Raw genomic sequence first — 13,629 nt, forward strand, 5'->3', positions numbered from 1 at the left:
ATAGACTTCTCCCTGTTTGCAAACAATGTTGCGTCAATGTTGCGTCACGTTGGCAATGGGGCGCGTCAAACGAAAGCAGGTTTGATTGGCAAAAACGGCTTTCCAGGTCAGGTCTACACGCAGTGCTGAGCGCCGCGAAGCGGCACGACAAAGTGTATTTTCTGCCCGAAATGAAGCATTAACTTTATTTAGATAAGACCCACGTACACGACGTACCAGTTCCCGTCCTATTTGCGACTGGCAAGAAGAATAATGACTCCAAGTGTCCCGCAAACCTGTACCGCGGAGATATCTTTGTATACCTATCAGAACAATACGCCTGTACAATGTAAAGGCACCGAAATCCTACCGACCGCTTGAGAAGTATAAGAGCTCACAATGGAAGGGCATATTGCCAGGGCGTTATTTCAGACCGACACCACTAACTGCACCTTAAACGCCCTTCACAGAAGTAGCTATAGAGCGATACGAACAGCACGTTTGGCGCTCGTGAGCGAAAACAGCGTACGCACGGGCGCCGTGCTTGGGTGGCCGATTTTTCTTCAAGTGCGGATATTTCTAACTCATTTCGCTAAATTCTCTCCTGCCTGGCAAACACATCGAAGCCAAGTTGAGAGCAGAAAAATCAATGCGATGAACATCGGTACGTACAACCAGATGTACGCCGACTAGCGCTGTAATCAAGCGTGTTTTGTACAACATTGCATATTATTCATGCAGAATACACTAATATTGAAAAAGTTCAATGTCGCAAGCAAAACTGCTTTTCGACTCGGACACTCGAACGCGTAGAGCTCTTGAGCAGTAAGTGAATAAACTGAACGCGCTTAGAGTTAACGCGATATTTAGATGTCAGTGAGAAGAATGCAACTTCTCCAAAATGAAAATACTAAATTTTATTTTTCGAAGGACAATTTGCTCAGAATTTGGAAAATAAAGCAGCTACGAGCGGCTTCTAAAAATAGTGGCATGCCTGAACCTAAAGTGCACCAACTGGTATAATAAGCTAGTTTTCAACAAGTGCGTGCACGTGGGGGAAGAAGTAAATAGAGAAATGCGCAGGCTTGTTGGACCCGATAAATATACAGGCGGTGGCGCAGCATATAGTATGGCTTCCGTTCATGCAATAAGATAAAACTATTGTTGAATCAGGGCAACGAATTAAGTTTCAGATTACCTACACCAGGTACCGGAAAACTTAACCACGGAACTGCTTCCTCGTGCAGACATCGACGCACTACAGTTTTGTACCAATTAGTTCACGCTGGATTTAACATATTACATTAGTTTCACACCTTCAAACGGAACACGCCAAAGGCACGAATTTACGTTAAATGGTTAGTCTTGTGTCAACAACATATATCATTCTTCCTTCTTCCCACGGGCTGTAGTAGAATGGAATGGCTTAGATAAGTTAATAACCTCGCAAGATTGGTCATAAAAGTTCATTGATCTCACGGCTGTTTTAGTCCTATCCACAAGCTAGAGTTGATTACCACCTTCAGTCTCCCTTTGATTTTCTTGTGTTTCTTGCTCTATGTGCAATCTGCGTATAAATGAATGTATTGCTTTGGTGTCCGGTCTCTTGTTGGTCCTTGTTCGTGTGCGTTTGGGCTTGAATGTAGGCTTGTTTTTTGCTTGCGTTTTTTCTATATATGTTTCTACTTTATGGTATTATTGATTGTTGGTTTGTACTTTTCTCACATGAAAACCCAGTACTGTAACAGTCACAATCACGATTAACAAAATATTTGAGTAAAAAATAAAAATTGCTGCACACTGCAGTCCGCTGCATTGGAGAAATACCCTTGAATGACGTTGGCAACTTTTTGCACGTGTCACGTGACCCTTCGATGACGTCACCAGCGTTTGTTTCTGCAAGTCATCGTTTTCTATCATCAGTACACATCTCCAACACACTCTACCGTCGCTGAATGCCGCCGAATTTCATTTTTCGAATGGTCACTTTCGTGCGGACACGCTCTGCCGACAGGTCCTGAGCACGCCACTCTTGAGACAAGAAATGCTTTCGCATTAAAAGCTAGTATATATCTGGGAATGATAGGATCATCACCCCGCCCATTGGCCGCAAAAGGGCATACAAGTGACAAGGCAATAAGTCTTGCCATTTCTGGTTATTTTGTTCAAATGTACACAGTCGCACAGTACACAGGCCTCTAGAATTTTGCCTCCATCGAAATGCGGCTGCCGCGGCAGGAATCGAACCCTCGTCTTTCGGGTCAGCAGCCGAGCGCCACAACCACTGAGCCAACACCGCGGGTCTGAGTTGGCGCGTTCATAAAAATAACATCTACACCAAAGCTTTTAAATATATCTGTTTATTCGACTCAAGTTTTCCAAAGCCCATTTGAATGTGAAGCTAGCAGCACAAATAGTTGGTCCGGTAACGTGTAGGGCACACTTTTTGTCTGTGGGACCATTTTGCAGAGAACAACGCTGCCAACTTAAAACGAGTTCAAGGAACCGCGGCTAGACTCATTTGCAAGATATGACAAGTTTCTGATTACGTTACGGAAATGGCGATTATTTGGTCATGATACACTTAACGCGAGACGCGCTGAATGCCGATTACATACCGGTACTCAATACATAAAGAAAAGGCAAAATTTACTAATCACAATATCATTATTCGTCAAAACTTGCGCACAATACTTTGTCTTCATAATAGAAAAATGATCCGTATATATATATATATATATATATATATATATATATATATATATATATATATATATATATATCTGTAAACAATGCTTTCAAATTCTGATTTATTTTCCGAGAACCATAGGCGATTGGAACAAATTACCGAAACATAATGCCGATAGTCTCTGTGTTGAAGTGTTTATTGCAACGTTGAAGAAAAGGCATGTGTGCAGGAGTGCTTGTATTCTTGTAATATTTTCATTTAGCGGTTCATCCTTTGTTTTGCTGTGCTTGGATCTTATTGTCGATTTTTATTTCTTATCTGATGCATCTACTTTTTTCTTTGTTCCAAATTTTTCTTCGAGTCAAGTGACTTGATTTGCAGTGTTTCTAAATAAATAAACACGCCCCACATGATCCATATTACGCCGTTTCTTTTTTTTTCTTCCTTTCTTTCTTTCTTACTCACTTTCTTTCTTGCTCTTTCTTCCTTTCTTCCTTCCTTACTTTCTTCCTTTCTCTTGCTTTTCTTCTTTCGTTCTTTCTTTCTCTCTTTCCTTCTTTCTTTCTTTATTTCGTTCTTTCTTTGTTTCTTCAGTTCCTTCTTTCTTTCTCTCTTTCTTCCCTTCTTCCTTTCTTTCTTTTATTTATTTATCTATTTATTTATTTGCTCATATATTTACAAATACTGCGGTCTCAACGAGATGAAGCAAGTGGACATGTCGTACAACATTTCCTCTCGATTAACATCGATTATAAACAAGCTCTTGCGTTTAACACGTGAAAGAGAACAAAAGTGAACAAGCAGGCATTTCAGTTATGTAGAATGATTTTTACGTAATCTCACAGAAATGAACTTGCATACGCTACATCTCAGAATAATGACAACCTGATAAAATTACAGAAAACATGGCCAGGATTCTGGTTCATGCGCCGCTAGTTCACAAAGCCGCCACCACGCGCCGCATGAAGTTGAGCGCCTCCTCCTTCTCTTACATTCTCCCTCCCTGGTTTGGGAGAGAGACAGACAAAGAACTTTATTGATGGTCCTGAGCAACCGCGTTAGGGTACCTCCCTTTTCAGGGAGTCCCCGTAGCCGTCGCGGGCTGCACCCACGTCGGGTTCGGAAGATTGGGTCCTCCGCCCTGTCGCAGGCCCTTTGGGCAGCCCGTAGTTGCTCTGAGAGGTCGCCGCTCTTCAGGGCTGCCTCCCAGTCGGATAGAGTGGTAAGCGATGAGCTGCGTAACACAGGGCATTGCCAGAGCATATGAGATAAGAGACCAGTACGCCTCCCCACAGCCTGGACAGTGAGGTTCTACATTAGGTTCGAAGTGACTGAATCGGCCCCTGGAGGGGAACGACCCCGTTTGGAGCATGCGAAAGGCCGACGATTGTGGTCTAGTAAGTGCAGGATGCGGTAGCGGATACGCCCGCCGAGCGAGTTGATAATGTGCCAAGATTTCATGGAATGTGAGAAGCAAATCTCTGTACTTTTTTAAGTCGCCGCCCGTGAGCCCACCGGAACTGCCGCGGTGTGTAAAACCTCGCGCACAATCATGGGCCAACTCATTGGCTTTAACAACTTCAGAGTGCATGTTGATTCCCATATGGGCCGGGAGCCATTTGATGATATGAAAACTAGCAGCCACCTCGCTGCTCAGCATGGCCGCCGCCCCCTTGGAAATAGAGCCGGAGGCAAACGCTCGGGCTGCAGACCTGCAGTCTGTAAAGATATTTGGACGTAGAGGGTCCTTCAGTGCAACAGCTATAGCAATCTGCTCGGCTACTGTTGCACAAACCTTCCGCACGGATGCTGAGTTAATGAGAGTGACATTGCAGTCAACTGAAACTACGGCTTAGTGATCAGAGCGCCCGTACTGGGCGGCATCAACGAAACATACAAGATTTGGGGTGGCCGCAGCGATTTTTAACAGGGAACGAGCCCGGGCTACCCGGCGCCCTACATTGTATTGAGGGTGGACGTTACGTGGCATGGGATCTACATGGAATTTATCTCGGACCATGGGTGATAGGGTCTCATTGCGCTCCATGATTTCCTGGTGACCACATCCAACGGATTCGAGGAGGCATATCCCGGCTCGCGAAGAGGAGAGTCGTATTATTTAGGCTACTCGTTGGGCTCCGATCACCTCTGACAGGGTGTTCGGCATGCCTAGTTGCACGAGACGCGCGGTGCTGGTAGCGAGGGGTAAACCCAGCACGCGCTTGATGCTTTTGCGCATGACGGCGTCGATTTCGGCCTCATCCCGTTTAGGCCACCGCAATGCGAAGGCTACATACTTAACGTGGCTCATAAGAAACGCGTGGTAGAGTCTGAGTAGATTGCTCTCACTTAAAGCCCCCCTGCGGTTCGAGACCCGGAGGATAAGCCGAAGCATATTCTCCGTCTTGGAGGTAATACGGGCTATAGTCTGTGAGTTGCCCCCTCGAGATTCCAGCAAGAGTCCGAGGACCCTGATGGTATCCACTCTGTGGATTTGTTGTCCGTCCCTCGCATAGATGCCTTGCGCCGACGTCACATCCGGCGTCTATCGTATGCCAGTCGGCCATGCTGCCGAACCACCGCCGCCTTTCCGCTCGTAGCTTACCGCCGGTGTGGAAGCATTTTTCAGCTCGCGTCGTTTTCGTCTGCGTCTCTCCACAGCTTCAGTATGGTTTTGTGCGCTATAGTTGGCTGCTCAAACCGTATCGACAGCTCAAGGAGAAAGAAGAAGCCGACGAACACAAATTTCTACCGAATTCCGAGGATCATAGCAGACAAGTGCGAGCGTTCAAAGACGCTTAGTGCAAATCGGCGCACGCTGTGGCTGTCACGAATTAAGCGAGCCGACTTGGACACGGACAACCCCAACTTACGTGTGTGCGGAGCACACTTCACCACAGGTAAGATGCTTGTGCCGTGAAGTAAATGTCAGTGAAAACGTGGGAAGCAAGGACTACAACCTGATTTTGATTTGCAGGGGCGCCTGCCGATTTGTTTGACAACACGAACCCAGACTGGGCCCCGTCATTGAATCTCGGCTACAGCACTAGGCGAGTCTGCTCGGATCGCCACGATCGCAGCCAGCAACGACGGAAGCGAAAACGACGTGCCGAGATGACCGGGCCGGAAGAGCCCGATGTTCCCCCATCGCCGCATCAGGCTGAGGAGGTCGACGCCAGAGAAGAAACAGGTGAGTCGGCCTTGCATTATGCTGTCATAGCCTTAACTTAAGAAATAATTACGTGGTCGTCCTGCAGTCCGGCTCTTCGCCAACTCTTTCTTTCACACGACCGCTAAACGATGAACGTTCTCTTCCAGGTGTTTATGTGCAGACAGACATGGCATGAGCGACATTGGGGCATTAGAACAAGAATGCATCAGACGCAACTACTGCGTGTACACTACACGTTCCGAAAAGGTGAAGCTTGAGATGACAGAAGAATCATTGAGGAGTTCAGAGCCCAAGGTAGTATTCTACATAGGGATGGCAAGCTTCACAATGCCTCTTGCAATTTTCAAAATGCTAGAGCCATTTGTTTCACATAGTGTGAACAACAGCCTGGCAAACTTCAAGAATTTGTGCTCTTCCTGATGAAGATCAAGCTAAATCTTCAGAATGCTGACCTTGCCTTCAAATTCAATGTGTCTGAATCTACTGTCTCACGTATTTTTGGCAAATGGCTTCATGTAGCTTACTGCCGCTTGAAGTCTCAAGTTATGTGGCCCGAACGAAGTGCGCTGCAGCGCACCATGCCGCAAACATTCTATGATTGATTCAGCAGTGGTGTGGCCGTCTTCATAGACTGTTTTGAAATCAAGATTGAGAGACCGTCCTCATACTTACCGAGGCGTGAAACATGGTCGACTTACAAGGGCAGCAACACTGCAAAGTACTTGATAGGGATTGCCCCACAGGGTATTGTCACGTTCATCTCGGAGGGCTAGGGAGGCCGAGTATGTGACAAACATATCACGGAACACTGCGGGCTCCTAGACAACTTACTTCCTGGAGACGTTGTTCTAGCAGATCGAGGGCTTAACATCGCAGACAGTGTTGGTTTCTACTGTGCCCGGCTACATCTGCCAGCATACACAAAAGGCAAGAAACAGCTGTCGGCTGCAGAAGTGGAAAGCGAAAGGCAGCTTGCTAAAGTACGTATTCACGTGGAAAGACTAATTGGACTCATAAGGAACAAGTTTCTGCTGCTGAAGTCTGTCATTCCGATTGACTATGTGACATGTCGACAAGGTGACAGCATCACTCCACTCGACAAAATTGTGACCGTGTGCTGCGCGCTGTCCAATTTATGCCCTTGGATTGTCGTAGCATTGAAGGAACCCAGCAAAGAGAATGTGCCCGAATCTGTTGATGGGTGCCCACCATAACTGGGTATTTATGCACGAGTGCAGGAATGTGGTCACGGACAGAACTTTGTGGGATGCAGATTAGCAGAAAATAATTTATTTGTGCCTTCTCTCACTAGCCAATCAAATGGTATTTTTTCATGGTATGGAGTACACATACCTCCTCATGCTTTTTGCCTCAATACACAAAACTAAATTTTTCTGGAAATCGGCATCCTACAAACGTTATCACTGTGCCTATTTTTAGAGGTGTGGGCGTAAGCAAGTACAGCACACTATAATGCTCTGGTTTGGTATGGTTTGCAGTTTGTACGAGGAATGCATGTGTATACTGATTTCTCGTGGTATATGTGGTTCTTCCCTGCCCTTATATTTTTGTCAGCTGCAGATCAGGTGTTTAGAAATAATTTTAGCAGTTGCCATGACCAACAAGTACCCTTTCCTTCTGTATTTGAATTTGTGTATTTGTAATAAACCATTCAATCGTCAAACATTGCCATGTGTGTACAGTTCATATGTGAAAACTTCAATGAGTTCAATAGGTTCTGCTCAGAGTGGTAGCCAAGCTGGTGCAAGACTTAAAAGCTTTTTAGCACACAGACTTTGGGCCAACTGAACAGTTGGATGCCAGTGGTTGGCATGGATAACACACAAAAAATGCCCGTGTGCTGTTCAGTGCACGTTAAAGAAAACCTCGGGTATGACAAGTTGTACTGTCAAGAATGTTGGGTGGGCTAATGCACTAAAAACCCTGTTTGCTGTTCGGTGCATGTTAAAGGACGCTTCAGGATATGACAAGTTATACTGTCAAGAACAATGCTCAAAGTCCAACGCAAACATCATGTGTTAATGTATCATACCTGCCCTTTTCGTACCGTACATGGAGTTGCAGAATCAGTGGGTAGCTCTTTGATGCAAGGACGTGAAAGGCTACGAAGCTACATATTTGCTTGTTTTGGCTGCACTTTCAAAACACTTACAGACAGCAACTGTTGTACGGTACTGGTATCGTTAGGCTTGCACTGATCTGCTATCAAGAGCTCCATAAACCCAGACAGACAGTATTTCCCAAACAAAGCAACACATGGGAAGTGCAACTGGGCACAGGGTATAATACACTGAGCTCTTGTGATAACAGTACATATATGTATTACAGACGAAAAGAGAACTAAACATCCGCTGTAGAGATGCATAGAAGTTGGACTCAGTTTGAAGCACGCTGAAGCATCTGCTACCACAACTACCCTGTGCAATAAAATCAAAATTCAGCACGCTGTTTCTCTTCACCTCCTCTGTACTGTGGGCAGTACCACTGCTTAGTTTTAGGTGCTCGGGTCAGTTCGACGCAAGAAAAATGGAGCAATTTGTACACGCAGGCTTCGCTGTCGCAAGCAACCATTTTGCCAGTCTCTGGTTCATTACAATAACAATACGCCTGTTTACACAATGCAGTTGTACCAATGCTGTCCTTCTGCCTTGTGAAATACTTGGCACACAGTTCAGGGGGCACTGCATTCACAAAGAACCTTTCTGAAATTGAGAAGATGTTTTCACAGAATTCTTCATCCCACTTGCGTTCTATGTGAAGACGACTCCGTGCCCAAACTACTAAGTCGCAATACTTCACTTGGCACAAAGCCATCTGTGTTTTCACTTGATAATAATATGCATGGCTTTTCTGAAGCTGCATGATCCCATTAACTTCAGTCAGGCACGTGTTTTCAATTAATGTTGTTGCATTCCTAAGCACGTATGGGCATTTAAACTCTGCTACACCTTTTCCGCAGCAGCTAAACGAGAGCAAGCTGCCGGGTTAATTGGTGATGCATGTTGTAAACTAGGAAGCGCAAAATACCGGACGACGGTATTTTACCTGTTTTTTGTGTCTCTTACTCTGTCCGTTGTCCGGTATTTTGCGCTTCCTAGTTTACAGCTACACGAGACCAGAGCATCTGGTGTAGCCCCAGCAAAAGGGTACCTAGTGCTGAGGTGCAGGCCTGACTTCGACAATTTGAAATTGTCATGTTTTGTGCCTTCACTATTTGCATAAGCTGCTAAGGCATCCCTCTCATGATTCCTACCCCACATGATAGCTTGCGCCTTCATAGTTTGGACTTCTGGATAGCAAATCTCTTTTATTAGGGACACACTAGGATTTGCTACTTTAGTGTGGCATGCTTTCTTCATTAAAGAAGCAGTTATCCTTCCTGCTCTGTAAAGGAACCAATGTGGAGGGAGAGTCACTCTGCTGCTTCGTTAATGACTCTACTTTTTTTACAGTGCCCTCTGAAATGGTTAAAGTAGACATGAACTCTCTTGCTTTGTTCACGAGCACGTCGTAGCTGTCGCCTAACGCATCGTCAGTGAACAGATTTCTTAGGTGTGCTGCTGGCTTTTTAACTGGTTCCTGGAACACATCACATCTATGCTCAAGCACAGAGAAAAGCGCTGGCACTGCACCATCTTTTCCGATGTCATCATAATGTGCGTTCATCTCTTCTGGAGAAGGTCCTGGGATTTCCAACCTCCTCCTCTTCTGCTGACCTTCAGCACGTGTGCCATCATTCTGCTCTTTACGCCCTCTCGACGAAGTGAAGTTGATATCTCTCAGCCGTTAAAACTGCACCTTTTCAACATAGGCTGGCAGCCAGGTGTTTTCTTTCTGGGTGCATGAAACTGAGTTCCTGATACGCACTGCAGTTTCCGCAGCAAAGAGACAAGCTCCAACATGCGGGCATGTCTCGCCTGTACCTGCCATGCAGGTGCAATGGGCAACAAGCACAGTGCCATTTGTCTTGCATAAGATCCAGGCTTTATGTGGGTGGTCGCTGAGCCGTTGGGAATGGTTGACCTGCAAAAATATTGTGAAGTTGTACATAACAGTGCACATTTTTTGTTTGCACAAAATGCGCATATGCACACCAGACAAAGTGGTCTCGGACAGAACAAATTTTCAGTGCTCCAGCATTGTAAGCGGACAGGCATAGTTTATCTTCTTCATCACTGCATTTTTTCCAGTGAAGCTTCTACTAATCGCCATGCTCCGCAAATTTCCCTACGCGGACGTCTGAAATTTTCCTGTCACTAAGCGCTGCCGGCACAGACAGAAGCACGGTTTATTTTTCATTTGCATAAATTTCAATGGTCATTTCTTTGCGTATGCTCACTGAGAAACATGCCAGAAAGGTTCCTTTAGCTTACTTCTCCGAGAAGAAGCACCTTCTCGTCTTGTAGGCGCACCGCAGATTGGCTTCTCACCCACCCGCTGGTGAAATAGTTATGCGCCTCTAATGATTTAAATGCTTTCATTTCTTCTAATGTAACAAAACTAGAGCAGTACACTAAATAGTTCACGATATCCCCGTGAGTCACTGCAGGTAACACATCAGCCTCCATCGTTGTATCAACACCCAGTCTCAGCGTGTACGGGTCGCTGTCGTCGCACACTTGCACTTTTCCTTCATAGCGTACGCGCGCAGATCCAACAAGTTCAGAGAAATAGCTCGCACTGAACGGCTCATTCCTCTGAGGAGGAGGCATCGCGTCCGGATATGTAAGAACAATTCAAAGCGTCTCGGGAGCGGTGCGGTGTCACGGGTCTACGGAGCGGACGCAAGCGCGCGGATGAAGCGAATGGTTCGGCAGCATGGCCGCTAGCTGTTGATGTGGCCGGAAGTGACGACACGTGCAAGGCATCTATAGGGGGCTATGTAAATTTGGTCTAAGGGTGTGGAATACCAAACCCCCCCCCCCCCCACCCCGTCGGGTGGGCCAATACAATAGTAGTTCGGACTTGGTTGGTGACAGACTCAGGCCCGTGTCAAGCGGGAAGTGTTCTGTGACGTCGAGTGCCTCTTGAAGCGCACTTTAGACTGCAGCGTCAGACCCTCCCGTGCACCACACGGTAATATCATCCGCATAGAGGGCGTGAACCGTTCCGCTTACTGCGGCTAGTCGGTCCGAGGAGCCCTTCAGGGCGATGTTAAACAGTAGTGGAGAAAGGACCGCCTCTTGCGGAGTGCCTCTCGCTCCCAGTGTAAATTCCAGGGATTTGGCTTGGCCTATTCTGAAAGTGGTCTTGCGATCCCTGAGAAAGGAGCTAACGTACGCATGGAATCGTGGCCCAAGGCCCAGGTCCGAGACGGCGTCTAGCACGAACCGGTGCGAGATGTTATCGAACGTCTTGGCCAAGTCTAGGGCGAGGATGCCCCGAGTATCCTTAGTATCGTCATCCATTATCTGCCTCTTTATAAGTAGCATGACATCCTGTGTGGAGAGTGCCGGCCGAAAGCCAATTATGTTGTGAGGGAATAGCTCATTGGTTTCTATGTGCCTAGATATACGGTTGTGAATGGCATGTTCGGCCACCTTGCCCACGCAGGATGTGCGCGAGATGGGCCGCATGTTCTCCGGTGCAAGAGGTTTGCCTGGCTTCGGGATGAGCATCACTGAGGCTGTCTTCCAGGAGTCGGGAACGAGGCCCGTTTCCCAGATTTTATTGACTTCCCCGGTGAGCAGCGCAACCGAGTGTGCATCCAAGTTGCGGAGGAGTTTATTGGAGATGCCATCCGGGCCCTGAGCAGAGCGACCGTTGAGCGTCTGGAGCACCTCCCAGATTTCGGATTTCGTAAAGGGGGCGTCGAGCTCCCCCACCGCTCCGCCTTGGTAAGCAGGTTAATCCCCGTCACCGGAGGGGCCCAGCGGGAGATACTTTTCGTCCAACACTTGCGGGAGGACGTGTTCAGATACGCCCGCCACCTTTTGAATATGAACTATGCGATCAATGGCTAGACTCTGATCGTCGAGTAAGTGTTTTAGCAGGTTCCATTTGCCCCCCGCTCTCATCGGCCCATCAACCGAGGAACATACTTCGTTCCACTGCTGTTTGTACAGTTCAATGGAATGAGATTCTATTGCACGATTGAGCTCCGCAATTTTCTTTCGAAGTCGACGGTGGAGTCTGTGCGTTCTCCAGCGGCTCAAGATGGAGATTTTGGCTTCTTGGAGGTGCGCCAGGTGCGCGTCCATTCGGTCTACTTTTAGGTCAGTTTTAACGACCTTGGTCACAGCTTGTGCGTCCTGCTGTAGTCTTGTGAACAGACTATCGAGATTATCGTAGTCGGTCTGGTCCGCCTTCCGCATTTCCCGGAAGGCATCCCAGTCCGTCACTTTAAATTCCCTGGTAGTGGCTGTGCTAATTTTTAGGGTAATCTCTACAATGAAGTGGTCGTTACCCAGGTTCTCTTGCAAATTTCGCCATCTTGCTCCGGGAGTGTTCTTTACGAACGCCAGGTCCGGAGTGGTGTCTCGGACTACCGACGTGCCGGTTCGCGTGGGGTATTGAGGATCCGTCATCAATTCCAGTGAGCAGTCAGAAACTGCCTGGAGAAGGAGATTGTCCTTAGTGGATTAGCGGGGGTATCCCCAGGCGTCGTGGGGTGCATTGAAGTCACCCGCTATGACTATGGGGGCCCCCTTGGTCAGGGCCACCGCCTTTGTCATGATCGTGTCGAATGCCTGGCGTTGATCCGACGGCGAGCGGTATATGTTTAAAAGGAAGACGCTGCTCTTAAGCCAACTGTTAGGGATAATTTCGACTATAAAGATCTCCGCCCTGGTTTTACTAAGTGGTAATTTGTGTACTTGAAAGGAGCACTTGCGTGCGACCAAGGTTGCTAAACCTCGCTTTCCCTCCTCCCGTATCGATACGACCCGGTATCCCGGGAAGGTGGGCGCGTCATCGAGAGTTTCTTGTAACAGAGCAACACGAACGGGACACAAAATGAAGGACTAGCACAAACAGGCGCTGACTATCAACTGGTTTTTTATTGAAGAACGAAAAGCGTATAAATACAAACACTGAACTGCTTATCAATCAACAAAAAGTTATCTGGAAGGCACGTGGGAGGTCAGATAGCTCAATTTCCTTTCGGATAACGTCATGGAAGGGCTGCTGATACATTTTGCGCCGTTGTGGTAAATATAAAAAGCTTCCATAGCTTCGCGTGTTAATTTATTGTTATGTCGGAACAGGATGCGCGTGTTCTTGTAATCGGGAACACATTGGCATTTTTTTGCACTGGAAAGACGCCTGGGCAAGGGGGTCCCCTTTAGCTCTCCTTTCTGCATGATCCTTTTCATGCCTGCATTGGCATTGCCTGCTGTGGGAGCCTGTGTGAGACAGGGGGTCATTTTTTCTGGTGTTTTCATGCTCCATCAAGCGTTTGTTAACGCACCTGCCAGTCTGGCCAATGTACATGGCACCGCAAGAGAAGGGGACCTGGTATACCACCCCTACCTCGCAAGGTATAGATGGCGACACATGACGCACTTTACAAGCATCCCTCTTGCTCTTGCCGTAGTGCCTCTGATTCACCTGTTTGCACATTGCGCTAAGTTTTCGAGGTGCAGAAAAGACAACATCAACGTCGTATCTGCCCGCAACTTTTTTCAGCCCATGTGAGAAGCAGTGTGCATACGGGACCACAGCCGGCTTTTTCTTTTTGGCTTCTTTCGGCTGAGCCCCATTCTTGAGCTGCCTAAGAAGTTTCTCCGCTGCCCGGGAAATGAGTTGATCTGGGTACCCGCTCACACCT

General features: G+C 47.2%; 1 protein-coding gene across 1 annotated transcript; it reads right to left on the reverse strand.

The window, feature by feature from the left end:
• Nucleotides 1-3,743: 3,743 nt before the first annotated feature.
• Nucleotides 3,744-10,573, reverse strand: LOC144109884 (uncharacterized). The gene is made up of 3 exons (XM_077642650.1): nt 10,235-10,573; nt 9,660-9,884; nt 3,744-3,902 (listed from the first exon to the last, which is right to left on the reverse strand). Exons 1-3 carry the CDS (start codon nt 10,571-10,573, stop codon nt 3,744-3,746), a joined length of 723 nt encoding a protein of 240 aa, XP_077498776.1.
• Between the last annotated feature and the right edge of the window lie 3,056 nt (nt 10,574-13,629).

This window comes from Amblyomma americanum, chromosome 11 (assembly GCF_052857255.1).
Source record: "Amblyomma americanum isolate KBUSLIRL-KWMA chromosome 11, ASM5285725v1, whole genome shotgun sequence".
Classification (NCBI taxonomy): domain Eukaryota; kingdom Metazoa; phylum Arthropoda; class Arachnida; order Ixodida; family Ixodidae; genus Amblyomma; species Amblyomma americanum.

Bases quoted from the DNA above. Each gene is read 5' to 3' on its own strand.
- LOC144109884 (XM_077642650.1), bottom strand. From the start codon at position 10,573: ATGCCTCCTCCTCAGAGGAATGAGCCGTTCAGTGCGAGCTATTTCTCT. The intron at 9,885-10,234 runs GTAAGCTAAAGG...ATATTTTTGCAG, and splicing joins AGGTGCTTCTTCTCGGAGAA to GTCAACCATTCCCAACGGCT. The intron at 3,903-9,659 runs GTGCAGTTTTAA...TGTGTTACGCAG, and splicing joins TGCCAGCCTATGTTGAAAAG to CTCATCGCTTACCACTCTAT.